We start from the raw sequence: 15,211 nt of genomic DNA, 5'->3' as shown, positions 1-15,211 counted from the left end.
GGGTCAGGTCTTTGTTCTCAAATCTGGATATTCTGTGAATTTTCTGACAAACTATTTCTGAAATGACTTCTACTGAGACACCGGCGGAAAAATCCATACATCCCATCTACAAAGACACACTGGATGGGACAATTACATGTAACGCCACCTGCTTTTTATTAGGTATAGTGGTGAAGTGGTTATGGAGTCAGATTGGCATGCAGTTTTGCACAGGTTCGCCTCCCATTAGCGGAAGTATCCGGTAGTTTAAAACCATTTTTCTTCTTTTCTAGCTACACTTGCCAGTACTATGTTTACAACAATTTATTGGTGTACTGTTTACAATATAATGACTAATGTGTTTTTTATTTTTTATTTATTCGTTTATTTAGCCCAGGGATTCTCAAAGTGTGGTGCGCGCACCCCCGGGGGGGGGGGGGTGCGCGAGGTGAAAAGTGTAATTGCTGCGGAGCTCAGAGAAGTCTGTCATATGTCACCATTAGCGTAGCCAGAAACTCATTTTTGGGTGGGCTTAAGAAAAAGTAAGGGGGCCCAATAAATGTAATTGAAAACAAGTATATTTGCGCACGTGTGTGTGTGTCCTCCGCATGTGCCCTAGCTTCATAATAACAATGCGCCGAGCTTCAGCACTCTGGCCTGCTCACGCCGATATGTTCCGTATTTGATCATTTTTAACGATGTTGGAGGAATCTGAAGGTGGTGAGTCATTCTGGCAGATTGTAATTAACACCTGTCTCATGCAGGTGTTCTGACATTGTAAACCTCACACACAGGACATTGTGGATGTAACTAAATAACAAGAAATGATTCCCATTCAGGCTATTAACAGCGCGCTGAAGATCTGAAGTTCAGAGTGCGTCTGTCAGAGGTCAGACGCGCTCCAGAGGAACCACGGCTCACGGGTGCACATGTGAGCACATCTGGGCTGGGCAGAAGTTTAAATAGCGCCGATAACGAGATGCGGTGACTTGAGCGGCTCATGGAGATGTGCCATGCACACACACACAGATTCAATAAGCGGGCACGCGGCGCAAACTCCGGCGCGCCGTCAGACTGAAGACAGAAATGAGCGCTGCCTCCTCTGTGGTAAAAACTTTTAAGAGGTTTTATAACATTTTTCATTCCAGGTCAAATAAGATATTAGCTTCTATTTTGGGATGACGTATTAAAGTCGGGTCCGCTCCAGCCAGTGACTCAGAACCTGACCACAACTCATGTTACTGCAGCATTTGTTGTTCCAGTCCGCGTGGCAGCGGATCGCAGATTCAGCCACACCATAAAACAGCAATAAGTCGGTCTGAGGCAAAAGTGAACATCATGGCTATATCTTGTCCCCTATTGACATTTGATTACGCACAAGTAGGTGACCAGCTCAGGTTTACGCAGAGCAGAAGGAAGGAGAGCGCTCTGGCCGCACAGGTTAAACGTTCCTACTTTAAGAAAACTGTTAAATTGCATTTTATGTGCTACCTGGGCACTCTAAATATTTATTTTAAATTAAATCAAAGGAAATTGGAATGGTATCGAATGTTTATTATTATTTAAAAAATGAAAGTGATGGGGAAAAAGGTCGATCATATTTTTTTAACCCTGTCTGTTTAGCTTGACGTCTGATATATATATATATATATATATATATATTATATATATATATTATATATATATATATTATATATATATATATATTATATATATATATATATATATATATTATATATATATATATATATAATATATATATATATATATATATAATATATATATATATATATATATATATATATTATATATATATATATATATATATATATTATATATATATATATATATATAGCCATGCCCTGATGTGAGGGCTGGGGGGTGTGTCGGCATGGTCGGGACATAGAAGGGGGTGTGCGGCTAAATAAGTTTGGGAACCACTGATTTAGCCAGTGTGAGGCGTTTCAACTAAAATGCTGTTAAGCACATCACTCCAATTTTAGCAAGACTTCACTGGCTTCCTGTGCACTACCGTATACGTTTTAAAATGTTATTGTTTGTTTTTAAGGCACTGAATGGCTTAGCACCACCTTACATATCCGAGTTACTCCTTATGTGCCGGGCAGGACTCTCCGTTCAGGTGACCTACACCTACTACAGATTCCCCGTCTACGCTGCAAAACCCGTGGTGAACAAGCTTTTTCTGTCTGCGCTCCGAAACTCTGGAATGATCTCCCGCTGAATATCAGACTCTCCTCCTCCATTGGGGTTTTTAAGTCTCACTTAAAGACTTACTTTTATTCCCTTGCTTTTACTGCCTAGCTATTTTATCGATGGTTTATTTACACTGTTCTTTTACCGATTTTATTGACTTCTCTTGTTTGGTTCTTTGTGCTATGCTCTAGCTCTTTTATTCTTTTATATTATTTGTTTAACCTTATATGTTTTTACCCCCGTACAGCACTTTAGTCAGATCACATGCTGTTTTTAAATGTGCTTTATCAAATACATGGAATGGAATGGAAATGGAATATTCGCTACAAGAAACTTTTTCATTTTGGGATATATTCAGGCTTTGTCATGTAGCAAGATATATTTTTCTTGTTTAATTGGAGCAAAGAGCATAGCATTAACAATTGTAAACTAGTAACAGCCGTAATTCATGTGGGTCAGGTTAGTTTGCGATAAAGTTGGAAAACAATAACAGAAGAAGTCAGTGGGCTAGGCTGAGTTTGCGTGAATGGACGGGGCTGACTCTGGTGCAGCTCCGCCTTTGTAGTTCTGCAGCGAGCACCCTCTCATGCCAAGGGGCAGCAACAATAATAATAATTATTATTATATGAGCCAGGGAGGATAGACTTTAATAATAATAATAATAATAATAATAACAATAAAATTATTATATGAGCCAGGGAGGACAGACTTTATTCAGAGAGGATACATAAGAGTCCTGCGTCTCCTGCAGCCTTGATGCTGTTCTGGCACACCACAGGATAAATTAGGAGTATTGGCTCAAGTTCATAGACTTCATATCAACACCAGTGTCAGATTGACCTGCATGAAGAAGTCTGGCCTGGTTATGTCACTAGTATGTGTGCTTTATTAGTCACACACTGAACACACAGGTTCTTGCTGTTCATCCAGAGTCGTGTCCACTAGGTGGCAGCAGTGCACCTTTACGTTGGTTGTACAGAAGAAGAAGAAACCCGGAAGCTGCTAGCAGCGCTAGCTTGTTGTTGTTCTGGTGTGTGAGGTGAATGAATATTTGAGTCTCTGGGAGAGTTGATCGGCTAAAGCGACTAACTGCTGCTGCTGCAGAAATCTTCTCACCAGGCTGTGGAAACTTTCTTCTCCTCCGCAACAACTTGGTGGACTTCTTTCCAGAACCAGAGAAGATATTCTGCGGTCTTCGTGACAATCGGAGCTCCAGAAGCAGGTAATGGGTCAGAAAAGCTTTTCTCTAGACTTCCTGCCCTCTGGCTCTGCTGCTGTTCCTTTGGCCTCTCTGACAAACGCGCTCGTTTTGCTGCTTTCATCAGATTGAAGAGGTTCCCTCTATCAGACTCGCTCATCTGAGCTGGTCATGATGCAGGATCGCTGCTCGCTCTCTCATCCATCCTGCTCACACTCCGACGGAAAAGCCCCGAATCTGAATGTGACTCTGGAGGAAAAAGCGGTTAGCTCTACTCCGTGACTGGGACCAAAATTTGGCCCTGGCATTTTTATGAACCGTCGGCCCTCGGCAGGGGAGGTTGCTGCTCGCGACTCGTCTATCCCGCCATATGTGTGTGTGTGTGTGTGTGTGTGTGTGGGGGGGGGGGGGGGGGGGGTGCTGCTGGCGGACTTGTCTCTATAACCGCACGTGAGGCGGAGGCTTGGTTTGGGACGGCCCAAGCTTGGCAAGCGGTCCACCGGGACAGTGCCAGATAGGCCAGTCCACCCCTGCTGGTGACCAAAGGTCGTCTTTTCCAGACTGGATCTGTCCTCAGCTGATCAGAACCAAAGCGTTGGATCTTTAGTCCCCTGCGTTCAGGGGGGCTGCCAGAGATTTTGGGCCCCATGAAAAAATATCAAGTTGGGCCCCCTGGGGGCTCGTCCATAGCTGGAGCTGGGGTTCCACCCTCCCAGATTCGAAGGGAGAAAAAAAATATATAATATATATACTTTATATTAGTGTTTCAGTTTTGCTTAATTATGTGGGTCTACATGCATTCTTACTTATTTACATATCATTTTCACCAGCTGTCTCTCATTAAACAGTGAATTTCCTTCAACAGAATTAGCAATATCACTGCTGGAAAAAGCAGGAAATGCACATGCTGAAAGGTGTTAATCTCATTTCCCCTATTACTCCCTTAAAATGTGTTTATTTATTCTAAGATTTTATTTGATGATAAAATTCAAATTTGGATATCTAATTAAATTTCCATGTTGTGTCAAAGCTTTACATAACTACATTTTCAGCTGTCTTTCCTCTTGAAATCAAGTATTTCTGTATGACTGACAAAAATGAAGGATTCTGCTCACAAGGTGACTTCTTTGTTTTTGAACCAAGCCCCCACAATGCGGCTCTAAAAATGGTCCCAACCCGGAAGTAAGAGAAATTGCAGTTCCACTCTCATCCACTAGGGGCTGGTGTCAGAAGCGAGCAAATCCTCATTGACTCCCATGTTAAAAATGCCGATTTCACAGCAGAAATAAACATGTTTACAGCCTGGTACCAAAACATGTTTTTTGTCTAAATTATCTAGTTTATACTCATGACAACTCTGAGGGGGGTGAATTTTTTTCTCACTCTTCTGTTTAAGTGTATTAAAAGCCTAAAATTCTGTATAATTAATGAGCATCAGACCCACGTGACCGCCGCCTCAGACCCACGTGACCACATAGCTAGCTCCGTGGAAAGGCCTCAGTACAGCCTTGGTCTCTCCTGGAAACTGTGTGGGGATTTTGAGTCTCTGTGCTTGTGAATTCTGTTTTGGATATTATTTGTGCAATTGTTGGACAAAATGACTGGCTGTGGTATTAATTGCACTAATAGAGCGTCCAAGGAGTCTCCACTTCATTTTTTTTGGTAAGTTAAAATCTATATTTGTATTTTATGTCACTGCCGCCTTTAAACTAGCTGAGTTTACCGAAGTAGCTAGCTAACTATCAGTTTAACATGTAGCATGTACTGTTTAACCATGAAATTTAAATGTAAAATACGGTAAAATAATTAATAGGGCATATTTCGATGGGTAAAATTGTAAAACCCAGTGCATTTAAGATAAAAATGGGTTGAAATATGACCGCTTGGAGGGACACTTCTGTGTTCCATTGTTCCTTCCGGTACTCCGCAGCGGTCAGGCCGGGCAGCCTGACCGATGCGTCGGCTAGCTTCTGCGCGGGCTGACTGCTTGTGTAGCTCTCGGACTCTGAGACAGATCTGACCGTGGGGGACACCGGAGTACCCGGAGGAAACCCACGCATGCATGGGGAGAACACGCAACTCCACGCAGAAAGGCCACAGCCGAGTTTCAAACCTGCAACTTTCATGCTGCGAGGCAACAGTGCTAACAACTGTGCCACCATGCAGCCATTGATGCCCGAATGTTGTTCCTAACATCAGACACTGGTCCTCCATGTAGGTATCCACCATATAGATCAGGAGAGGGGCAGTTTCAGGAGTTCTGGTCTGCTTCTGGTCCAGCTGCTTCTTTAAGTGTTGCTATGATCGTCCATTAAGAGGTCTGTTTATAGGTTCATCATCCATTTTTGTCTGACGTTCCCTAATCCCAGCCTCTAATCCCATTCCAGCAGCTGTTTTCCTGGTTGAGACTGCAGGTGTTCTGTGGCAGTGAGTGAATCCTCACATTAAGGAGGTTAAATCATCCAGACTGGAGGCTCAGAGCATGTAAACACAACGTGTTTCCACAGGGATGCTATAGATTTCTTAAGGGTTAATGTTCCTTAATCCCTTCAAAGGCTTTGTCACAATCTAGACAGCCTCTCCAAAGTGTTGGGAAGGGAACGCCGTGATGTTTCCTTCACTCGGAGTCATATAGACAGCATGATGGTTTGTGTGATCCGCGCGGTTTCACTTACACCCCTTTAATGATCAGGCTGTTTTTATTATATTTATCAGCTGATAGCAGTAAAAATTATGGTAAAAAAAAACTTTTATCTGTTTTTGATAACTTAATGCCCAGGAAGAGCATCTTCTCTAGACATTAAATATAACCCAAATGTTTTATTATGAGCAGATCTGATGAAGGTGTAGACAAGCAGTCTGCAAAGTAAAACTTGTTTGGAGTCCAAACTCTTACTAAAGCTTTTGAAAAGAAAAATGGTTGAATTTTGAGAAATATCCACAGCAGGGGAGCGAGACATTAACTTCAAAACCAACCGGCCAGCCGGGCCGGTAACTCTGAATATTTACCGGCCCCACCAAGAATCTACCGGCCCCGCTGGTCAGCTGCCAAAACGAGTCAAAATCACAACTTAACTGTTTTAAATGTAATAAACCTTTATTTTGTACACATTCACAAACGTAATAACGTATTCAAGTTTGAATTTGTTTGTTCCCTCAACAACTCGATTTTGTTGTCGCATACTTCCGGCATACAACGCAATACATCACCTCCTCCGCTTTGCTGTACTCGTGCCATTGGCTGTGTTCGAGATGAGCCAGTTCTGCGCAGATTAGACCAGCGGTGATCGGTGCGCAGTGCATGTCGGTTAGATTTGTGTCCGACTTGCTCTGACGTCATGCCTACGTAGGCAACGATAACCTCGTGAGATCAAGGCGGCCGCAGATTTTGGAGCAAGGCGCTGCAGTTGCTCTCCCTCGGCTGCTAAACCTAGAGGATGATGGGAAACGCCTGGCTCTCACCTGATCTAAGATCTGATTGGTTCATATTTTGATCCAAACATCCGGTGGTAGAACATGAGATGTTAGTTGGTCACATGTATTCTGTAAATCATGTTATGTTGATGATGACAACTATATAGGTCATAAAGAGAAATGTGATTTGTGTTCTTTTGTCACGTTTCCTATGAGCACACTGAAGCTACAGCTGATAACCTTTACTTATTATTACAGTCATGTCTCCATATAGAATATATGACATCCACAAGCACGTGAGGATGTGTGTCAGCTGCTAACAGGCACCAAAATTAAAATAGAAAGAAAGTGTGAACGCTAACGCGATATCTTCAGCCATCATCACCCCCGAGCTACACATGTAGGGAAATCTGTCCGGCTTTCAGCCACTCCCCCTGCTGCTTCCGTCTGCTCTCGTCTGTTTTCCAGGTGAGGCGCTGCTCAACTCGAACACATCCATTCTCTGCGCCTCCCGTCTTCTTTAAACCGCCAAGAATCATTCAATCTACACACACGCTTCTCTGCTTCATACCGTTTCGAACTGTCTCGCTTCTCCTCACCAGTTTTAAAGCGTTTTGCCGGAGATTTCATCAAGAAATCTCATCCCTGTGGCGGCGGCATCTCCCTGCGTGCTTGTGTGTTTCTAGCGTGGTTCCACTTTGTCTTTAATGGTGAACTTATAGTTCACGTGACTATAACTAGAATCGTGCAGTACGTGCACGAATCGTACAAGTGCAGTACGTGGCTAGAGGCGTGCAGGTTCACGCGCGCGAAATGAAAACGGTGGCTTCCTACAGGGCGGGGCCATGATGTAGGTGAAAGCCAGTGTGTAAATGACGCTTGGGCGACACCTGGGCGGTGAGTTGTCAAGTATTTACTGCCCAACGAGAAAATTTAGCGCCATTGGCGCTCGGGCGCTTTAAAGGTCCACCCCTGTTTTCTCTGAATTTATAGAATAATGTGAGGATTCTGGGAAAAGTTGGGATTCTGAGATTAAAACGTAAATCTATCTAATCATAATTCTGGCAGTTTTTGTGTCCTTCTGCTGTGGAAAGTCGTGCAACATGAAGATACTGAGAAGATGCTTACAACGTGTATTTTTATTCCATCCATAAATAAAATCATGAGCTATTTTTTTAATCCAAATTTGATCCAAAGGGCCATCGTTGGTTCCAGACCCGTTCTAGAACATTCCTCTAATCTTAAAGTCATCATCAGTTTCTTCCTTTTAACAAATATTTATTTGTTCAAATATTTAATATTTATAACTGGATGAGAAGCATGAATCAGGCTTAAGATCAACCCTCCTATATTCGTGAAACCAAAGAAGTCCAATTGCCTTCTTTAAAAATCCATTTGATGTCATACTGAACAACTGTTGTATTTGATTCTAATTTGAATGATTCTGTTTCAGGTGGAAATGCTGTGTGATTCCTGTGTCCTGTGGCCCATGACCTGTGTCAGCCCGGTTCTGGATGTGGCCTTGCTGAGTTCTCTGTAGCAAGGTTTTCTGGCGCTTGGGGCCGTTCCAGAGTGCACCTGATCCTTGGCGGTCTAAAGCCTGATTTATGCTTCTCCATCTGCGTCAGTGCGGAGACACGCAACGCCATTATCCGTCCTTGCGTAGGGCACGCAAGTACGTACGGAGTCGAGGCCACTTTTTTAAACATCCGTCGAACGAGACGGATTACGCAAGCTTGTGATTGGTCAGGATGCCGCTGTTGTTTACAGCGCCGCCATTGCAAAGAGAGCCGAGTTTTAACTAGCGGCAGACACGGAGAAGCTTGAAGAATGCCTCGCGAAAAAACTCTAAAAATATGAACGTTTAATTCTCCCGTGACTGGAGGAGTGAAAAGATGCGCAGCAAGCGTTTTATTTGTGGACGGAAATGACAGGAAACGTGGGTTTAGAGGTGGGGAGCGCATGAAGCGGTGGGAGAATGAGAGACAAATACGTCCGTGTTAAAAGTCTCTTATATACACAAAAAACACAATATAAACACACTATCTTGGACCGATACATGACAGGATACCACAGAACAGCGCTACGCCCTCTGTGGTCCTGCCGGGCAATTGCTTTGCAACACTCTCCAGGAGACGGAGAAGTATGAGAGCAAAACGCTTCCGTCAATCCGTGCGTGTCTGTCCCTTGCGGAGCTGAAGGAGAAGCATAAACCAGGCTTAACACTTCACATCCCAGCACACGCACGAACACATGCTTGTTGATGTTTGTTGTTCATGATGTTTGTGGTTCATGGTTTACATGTTTATAGTTGTTCATCCCACGTTTTCTTGATGACTCTTAGAAATGTTTCTTCACAGGTGCAGCTGCTGGTTGCTGTTTTTATTTTGGTTTCCTAGTTGTATTAATTTTTCCTCCTATTTACTTGTTTATCCTCTATCAGCAGTCTTTATTCCAGATTGGTTCAGCATTTACATGCTGATGTGGCGATACATAACCCAAACCAATATTACTCAAGGGGAACCTCGTACACATTAAGGCTCCTCTTCATAGAGCAAATCTGTTCAGCCCATTCTGACAGACAGACCACCATTCTTCTGTCATGTTGCTGTACAGGACATTTTTATTTTTTCTATTTAAAAATAAGTAGTATTTCATTTAAAGAGCAATACTTTCACGTTATCATTTTCCAACACTTTCTGTATACCTGTATTTTGTTGTTTTTCAATAAAGAATGACTAATTATTTAAGTTTGGTTTTTGTTGCACACAAATATCTACAAAGCTAATGTATACATAACAAGTATGATTGGGTTTTGAAATACGGCACTCTGTTTATTTTAGTAAGATTTTTAAACCAAGTAAAGTTAGTAAAGAACACATTTCTATTGGCTGCTAAGAAACTGTTGGGATTTAAAATGGGCCTGTTGTACAAATAACTTGTAAATGATTATTCCTCACTTTGTAGTCCTAACCAAAGAAATTCCAGTAATTGAGCAAAAACATTTATTTTTAACACTACATTTTATAAAACAACAGGGCACAAAGTGTCGACTCATTAAAAAAAAAAGTAAAATATTAAAAGGTTGTCTCCGAGGGTCTCTGCAGCTCTCTGGGCACCACGCCTCACGTAGCTGTCTCCAATGATCCAAATGGCTATGGAGAAAAAATAACAGGTTTGTCATAATTGTTTAAAGTACAAAACCATACATGAAGTGGTCAAGACAGGTATTTGGAACTCACACTTGCTGCGTTGTGTAGCTGATGTTGGAGACACACAGGCTGCCATGGTGATCTTTGAACAGATCTAAGAAAAAAATGTAATAAAAGAATAGGGCTGGGCGATATGGACCAAAACTTATATCTCGATATCTTTAAGCTGAATTCCGATATACGATATATATCTCGATATTTTTCCTCCTGTAAACTGTTGACAAGTTAACTCACTTCAAGCTCTTGAGAAATTATATACATAAATCAGTAGGTTAAATGCATAAAAATGTATTGATTCTTGTCAAACTTTAACCGTAGTGCCTATTCTCTACCAGTCTGAGCTTTAGTAACACAGGTACAGCTGTCTGCTAACACACACACACACACACACACACACACACACACACACACACACACACACACACACACACACACACACACACACACACACACACACACACACACACACACACACTAACACACACACACACACTAACACAGTTGAGAGCCAGAGGTGTATCAAATGTCCCATAGGCACTTTTTAATTGTATATTTATAATTAATGTAAAATTATTTAAATTTCATCTAGAGGTGGCCCATATTGTATAGGTCTTGTCCAGAGAAAAAAAACCCCCATCATGTTAAGCTAAATGTACGATGATGTAATTGCATCTACTGAAGATCACATGGGTCATGCACCATGGAGTTATTAGTAATTAGAAAAACTAGTTATTAACTAGTTGTTAGTTATTAGTTAGCAGTGTTGGCTCAAATCAGTGATTATACAGTAATGATTCAGAATCTCTGGTTGCTCTTTTATGAGTGTTATTTTCGGGCTACTGTCGCCATAACCCACACCTTACAAACTCAACTTTTTCATCAGAATCACTCGTAACGGAGTATTTACTAGCATAGCAAACCAGAGCGGAAAAAACCGGAACCGGAACAACATTTCTCACCCGCTGAGTTCGCCTTCAAAATAAAACGATAACCCTATAGTTTACTATTCAAACCCTTACAATATGTTTCGGATCATTTGGCCACTCCGGCTTTCCGTAGTCGTTTCCTCATTGCACAGGGGAGGGAGGGCTTTGGCTCATCTCTTCTCTTCGCTCAAGCAGGATGGAAAAGAGAACTCCGTTGGCATTGAACGTCCCCAAATAATTAAAAACCAGGAGGCCAAATGCAAAGTTTAGAGCAGCACATTTACCCAGAGGCTCTCAGACTGAGGAAACTTGTGAGAATACACGTAATAGCCGCTTAGAGACGGAGCAACATGTCGCTAGCATAGCGGCTAATCGCTAGCATAGCAGTTTGGCCAGTTATATCGATATAAAGATATAAAGTCATCTTATATCTTGTTTAAAAATTATACCGATATTTAAAGAATATCGATATATCGCCCAGCCCTATAAAAGAATGAACCTTAAAAACTCCCAGACCTCATGTCATATTTACTAATCAGCTATGGCTGATTTATTGTTTGGATCACAGTGAGTTACACTAATTCTAATATATTTTTATTTCTATTACACATACATACTTTTTAACTGTTATTTTCACATGACTGTTATCAGGCTCTCTTGTTCTGGTTCTCATGATAATTCAGTGTCTTCCAGTAAGTTATCTTGTGCTTTCTTCATCTGTAGAATGTCTCTTTACTTTTGGTGAATTGTACTGAGTCCAGAATAAAGGCTAGTTGGCTGTACAAGATTCAAACAAGTATTACTTTTTGGAAATATATGAAATGTATTTAGGCTGCTAATTTAGCTCGAATACTAATAACTGCCGTATTTTCCAGACACTAACTCGCACAATTTTACATAGTCTGGCCGGTCCTGCTACTTATACTCCGGAGCGACTTATATAACAAAATATGTAGGCTACACCGCGCTGCTGCGGGCCGACTCAGACCCAACAATGACTTCCCCTGTCCCGCTGGGAGGGTTTCAAACACCGCCAGCATCTATTGGAGCCTGTGGCGGGGTGCTGAGGGCCGGCTCCAGCCCAGGAATGAGCTCTCCTCGCCGGCCGGGAGGGTTTGAAACACCGCCAACCTCTCCTCTGCTGGCTGGGGACCATGGCGCGCTGTTGTTCATTCTGTTATGGTTACCGGTGCTTGTCTTGCAATGTGAAACGCTTGGTCTCAGATTTTGTAAGAAAAATAATAAAATGTCCCCCCAAAATACGACTTAAATATATTTTCTCTTCTTCATTATACATTTAATGGCTAGTGCGACTCAGGAGCGATAGCCCGGAAAATACGGTACTGAAAACTTGCTCAAAGCAAAATGTTTTCATTACGGAAATAAATTATAAACTTACCGATTTAATACTTTTTTAATCCAGGTACTTTTCACGAACAGGCGCCGAAAACCTCCACCTAAACTTCGTGTTAGGTTCAGGTCCATGGGTGTTCCACAGTTAGCTCCGGTAGGGTTGAAGCTAGGTGGCTACATCCGTTAGCTCGGCTCCCACCTCCGTGTTAGCTTTGGGTAAGCTTCAGGTTAGCTCATAGCTAGTTCGCCTGGGTGTCGTCACTCGATCCCAGCCTTACAGCCCCACCCTCAGCTCCTCCTCTCTTCCCTTTTATGGAATTGTCTGGGCTGGACGGAACCTGTGACACGGTCAAAATGGCGGTGGTGGCCACCTCCCATTATAGACAAAAAACGTGTTATTGGAGCCTATGGAATCGAATTGTCCAGTCATTAAAATTAATGCACAACAGGGAAAATGCAGCACAGACTCCTGCAGGATATTAGCTGTAGTTCTCCATCATCAATACTAGATTTCATATTTTATTGTGTTATATTAAGTTTATTTATTACAATTATTAATAGCTTTTGTTTAGAGCTGAAACAACTAATCAATTTAATCGATTCTAATCGATTATTAAAATAGTTAACAACTTTTTTAGTCATCGATTAGTTGTTTAATAATCATATTTTATCACATAAAGTCTATTTTTTTACCACAATCTGACATCGGTTACAATCTGTTAAATTTGCCGCCAGTGTGTGGCAGTAATGAGCCACTGATCTACCAATGGAGCCGTAGAAGAAGAAACGAGCCAATAAGTGCCCTCTGTTTTCACGACGTAACACGTTACTGACGCGCATCTTGCTGTGAGAGATGGCGGAACAAGAAGAAATACGGAAAAAAAATAGAAGCAACAAAACTGAAGAGAAACCCCGGACAAAAACCTCACGAGTACGGGAGCACTTCACTCTAGATGCCATGAAAAGACGGGTGACCTGCAAAAGATGCAAAAACCATCTAGCATGGCACGGAAGCACGACGTTCCTAAGTGAACATTTGAGACGAAAACATGTGGGGGCTGATGCAGCAGAGGAAAGTCCGGTAAATCCGGTAAGTAACAGAAAATAAACAAGCTAACGCAGATCAAATTTGGGAGCTGAGTTCGTCATAGTGAACGTTAAACATGTTTTTTTGCCACGTCAGTCTACGGTGTTCTACTTCTGATTGACTAGATGCAATCGTGAATCTCCTCCGTGTTGTGAATCATGCACTTGCCAAATTTAGCACGTCTGTTTATAAGAATGTTCTCGTTAAGAGAAAAACGGCACAAACCCATAACTATGTTCCTCATTCAAAAAAGGACAACTCTGCGGAGAAAAATATACAAACGAGCTGTGTCCAGGTGAATATAACGCGGCATAGTTGTACGCTTTCACTTTTTAAATACAGGAAATTCAGAAAGTAATTTTTTAACTATTAAAAGGCTGTTTTACTGTCTAACGCTGTAAAACGCCTCAACACATTTTTGTCAAAATAAATGATCACTGTATATTGTTAATTAATTCAAATAATGTAATATTGATTTAGTGTTGTAGTGTGTGTGCTGCTTTATTTTATATGTGTACTTAATTCAGTTTATTTGTGTTTCTTATGCAGAAAAAAACAAGCAACGATGGACAACTACATGGGGAGCAAGACACTCACCCCCCAGCAATGCATACCACTTACAAACTATTCTAGATTCTACATTATTTTTTGTGGAATTTACCTCTTATATTTTGATGCCAAAAAATTATTCTGGACTGATATTTTGCACTGTTTAGCTCATTTTACACCGCTAACTGTGTTCATGTGCAATAAAATAGTTTGCAGTCAACTGCACAATCCTCTTATGTTTTTCTTTTTCTTAACTGAAATGTATTCATCACTTGTAAAGGTTAAATAGCTAAACAATAACAAACTGATTAATCGATTAATCGAAAAAATAATCGACAGATTAATCGATTATGAAAATAATCGTTAGTTGCAGCCCTACTTTTGTTTCATTTTTGATCCCTGGTGAATTATTTGGAAATGACTGATTTTTGGTTTGTGTTCTAAAAGCTACATAGACAAATTACATCTTGTAAAACCTCCCATAATTCAGTCAGATTTGAAACATTTCATTTCAAGGTGTTTAGTAGATGAAGAGGGTTTTTTTTTTTCTTGTATGGTGCCTTCAAAAAGGTGCTTCACAGTAATAATCTCACAGTAATTTAAAATTAATTAGTCAAAATAAAGTAGGGACCTCTGAATAAATATACATTTCATAAAGACTAAAAGATTGTTTAATGTCTTAAATGAGAAAAAATACTGCAAAGTAAAGTACTAATGATTTTTAAACTTAATTTTTTTTATTCGACTTTGAAACGTTTTTGGGTCCCTGACAGCTGTGGGCCCTTAGAATCTTCCTAATCTTTCACCGCTTTACGGCGCCCCTGCCTGCGTTGTTCTGAAGCAGCATCTTAATCAGCTCTCCTGCTTTGTTTCTATTGCAGCTGTTAGCTAAACACGGCTAAAGAAAACCTGCTACCACTTAAGGATCATCCATCAGCTGGGACTGCTTCATCAGCATGGACACAGGTACTGGTGTGTGTGTTTGTGTGTGTGTGTGTGTGTGTGTGTGTGTGTGTGTGTGTGTGTGTGTGTGTGGTTCCTAGGATGATAGAAGTCGGTATTTTCAGAAATTGGCTACAGTCGTCATCGTTTATGTTTATTTATTTGGCAGATGCTTTTTATCGAAAGCGACTTACAATTTATAACCTATAGGGCATGTTGTGATCTGTGGGGGAAACCGGAGTACCCGGAGGAAACCCACACATGCATGGGGAGAACACACAACTCCACACAGAAAGGCCGCAGCCGAGGCGAGTTTTTGAACATGCAACCTTCTTGC

General features: G+C 41.4%; 1 protein-coding gene across 2 annotated transcripts in view; it reads left to right on the top strand.

The window, feature by feature from the left end:
- LOC129165064 (gastrula zinc finger protein XlCGF57.1-like) overlaps window positions 1-15,211 on the top strand; it is a 42,064-nt gene that overhangs the window by 20,824 nt on the left and 6,029 nt on the right. The window contains exons 1-2 of one of the 2 annotated variants that reach the window (XM_054747305.2): window positions 2,453-3,415; window positions 14,814-14,898. The exons of the other annotated variant lie outside the window; for it this stretch is intronic. Of the exons in view, the coding sequence (XP_054603280.2) occupies window positions 14,889-14,898 (10 nt within the window). The 5' untranslated portion in view covers window positions 2,453-3,415; window positions 14,814-14,888. Of the gene's footprint in view, window positions 1-2,452; window positions 3,416-14,813; window positions 14,899-15,211 lie in introns of those variants that run through there. 2 annotated transcript variants of the gene reach the window in all.

Source organism: Nothobranchius furzeri, chromosome 14, assembly GCF_043380555.1.
Source record: "Nothobranchius furzeri strain GRZ-AD chromosome 14, NfurGRZ-RIMD1, whole genome shotgun sequence".
Taxonomy (NCBI): Eukaryota; Metazoa; Chordata; class Actinopteri; order Cyprinodontiformes; family Nothobranchiidae; genus Nothobranchius; species Nothobranchius furzeri.
The sequence above is the reverse complement of the archived record's forward strand: the minus strand, read 5'-3'. Positions and strand labels throughout refer to the sequence as shown.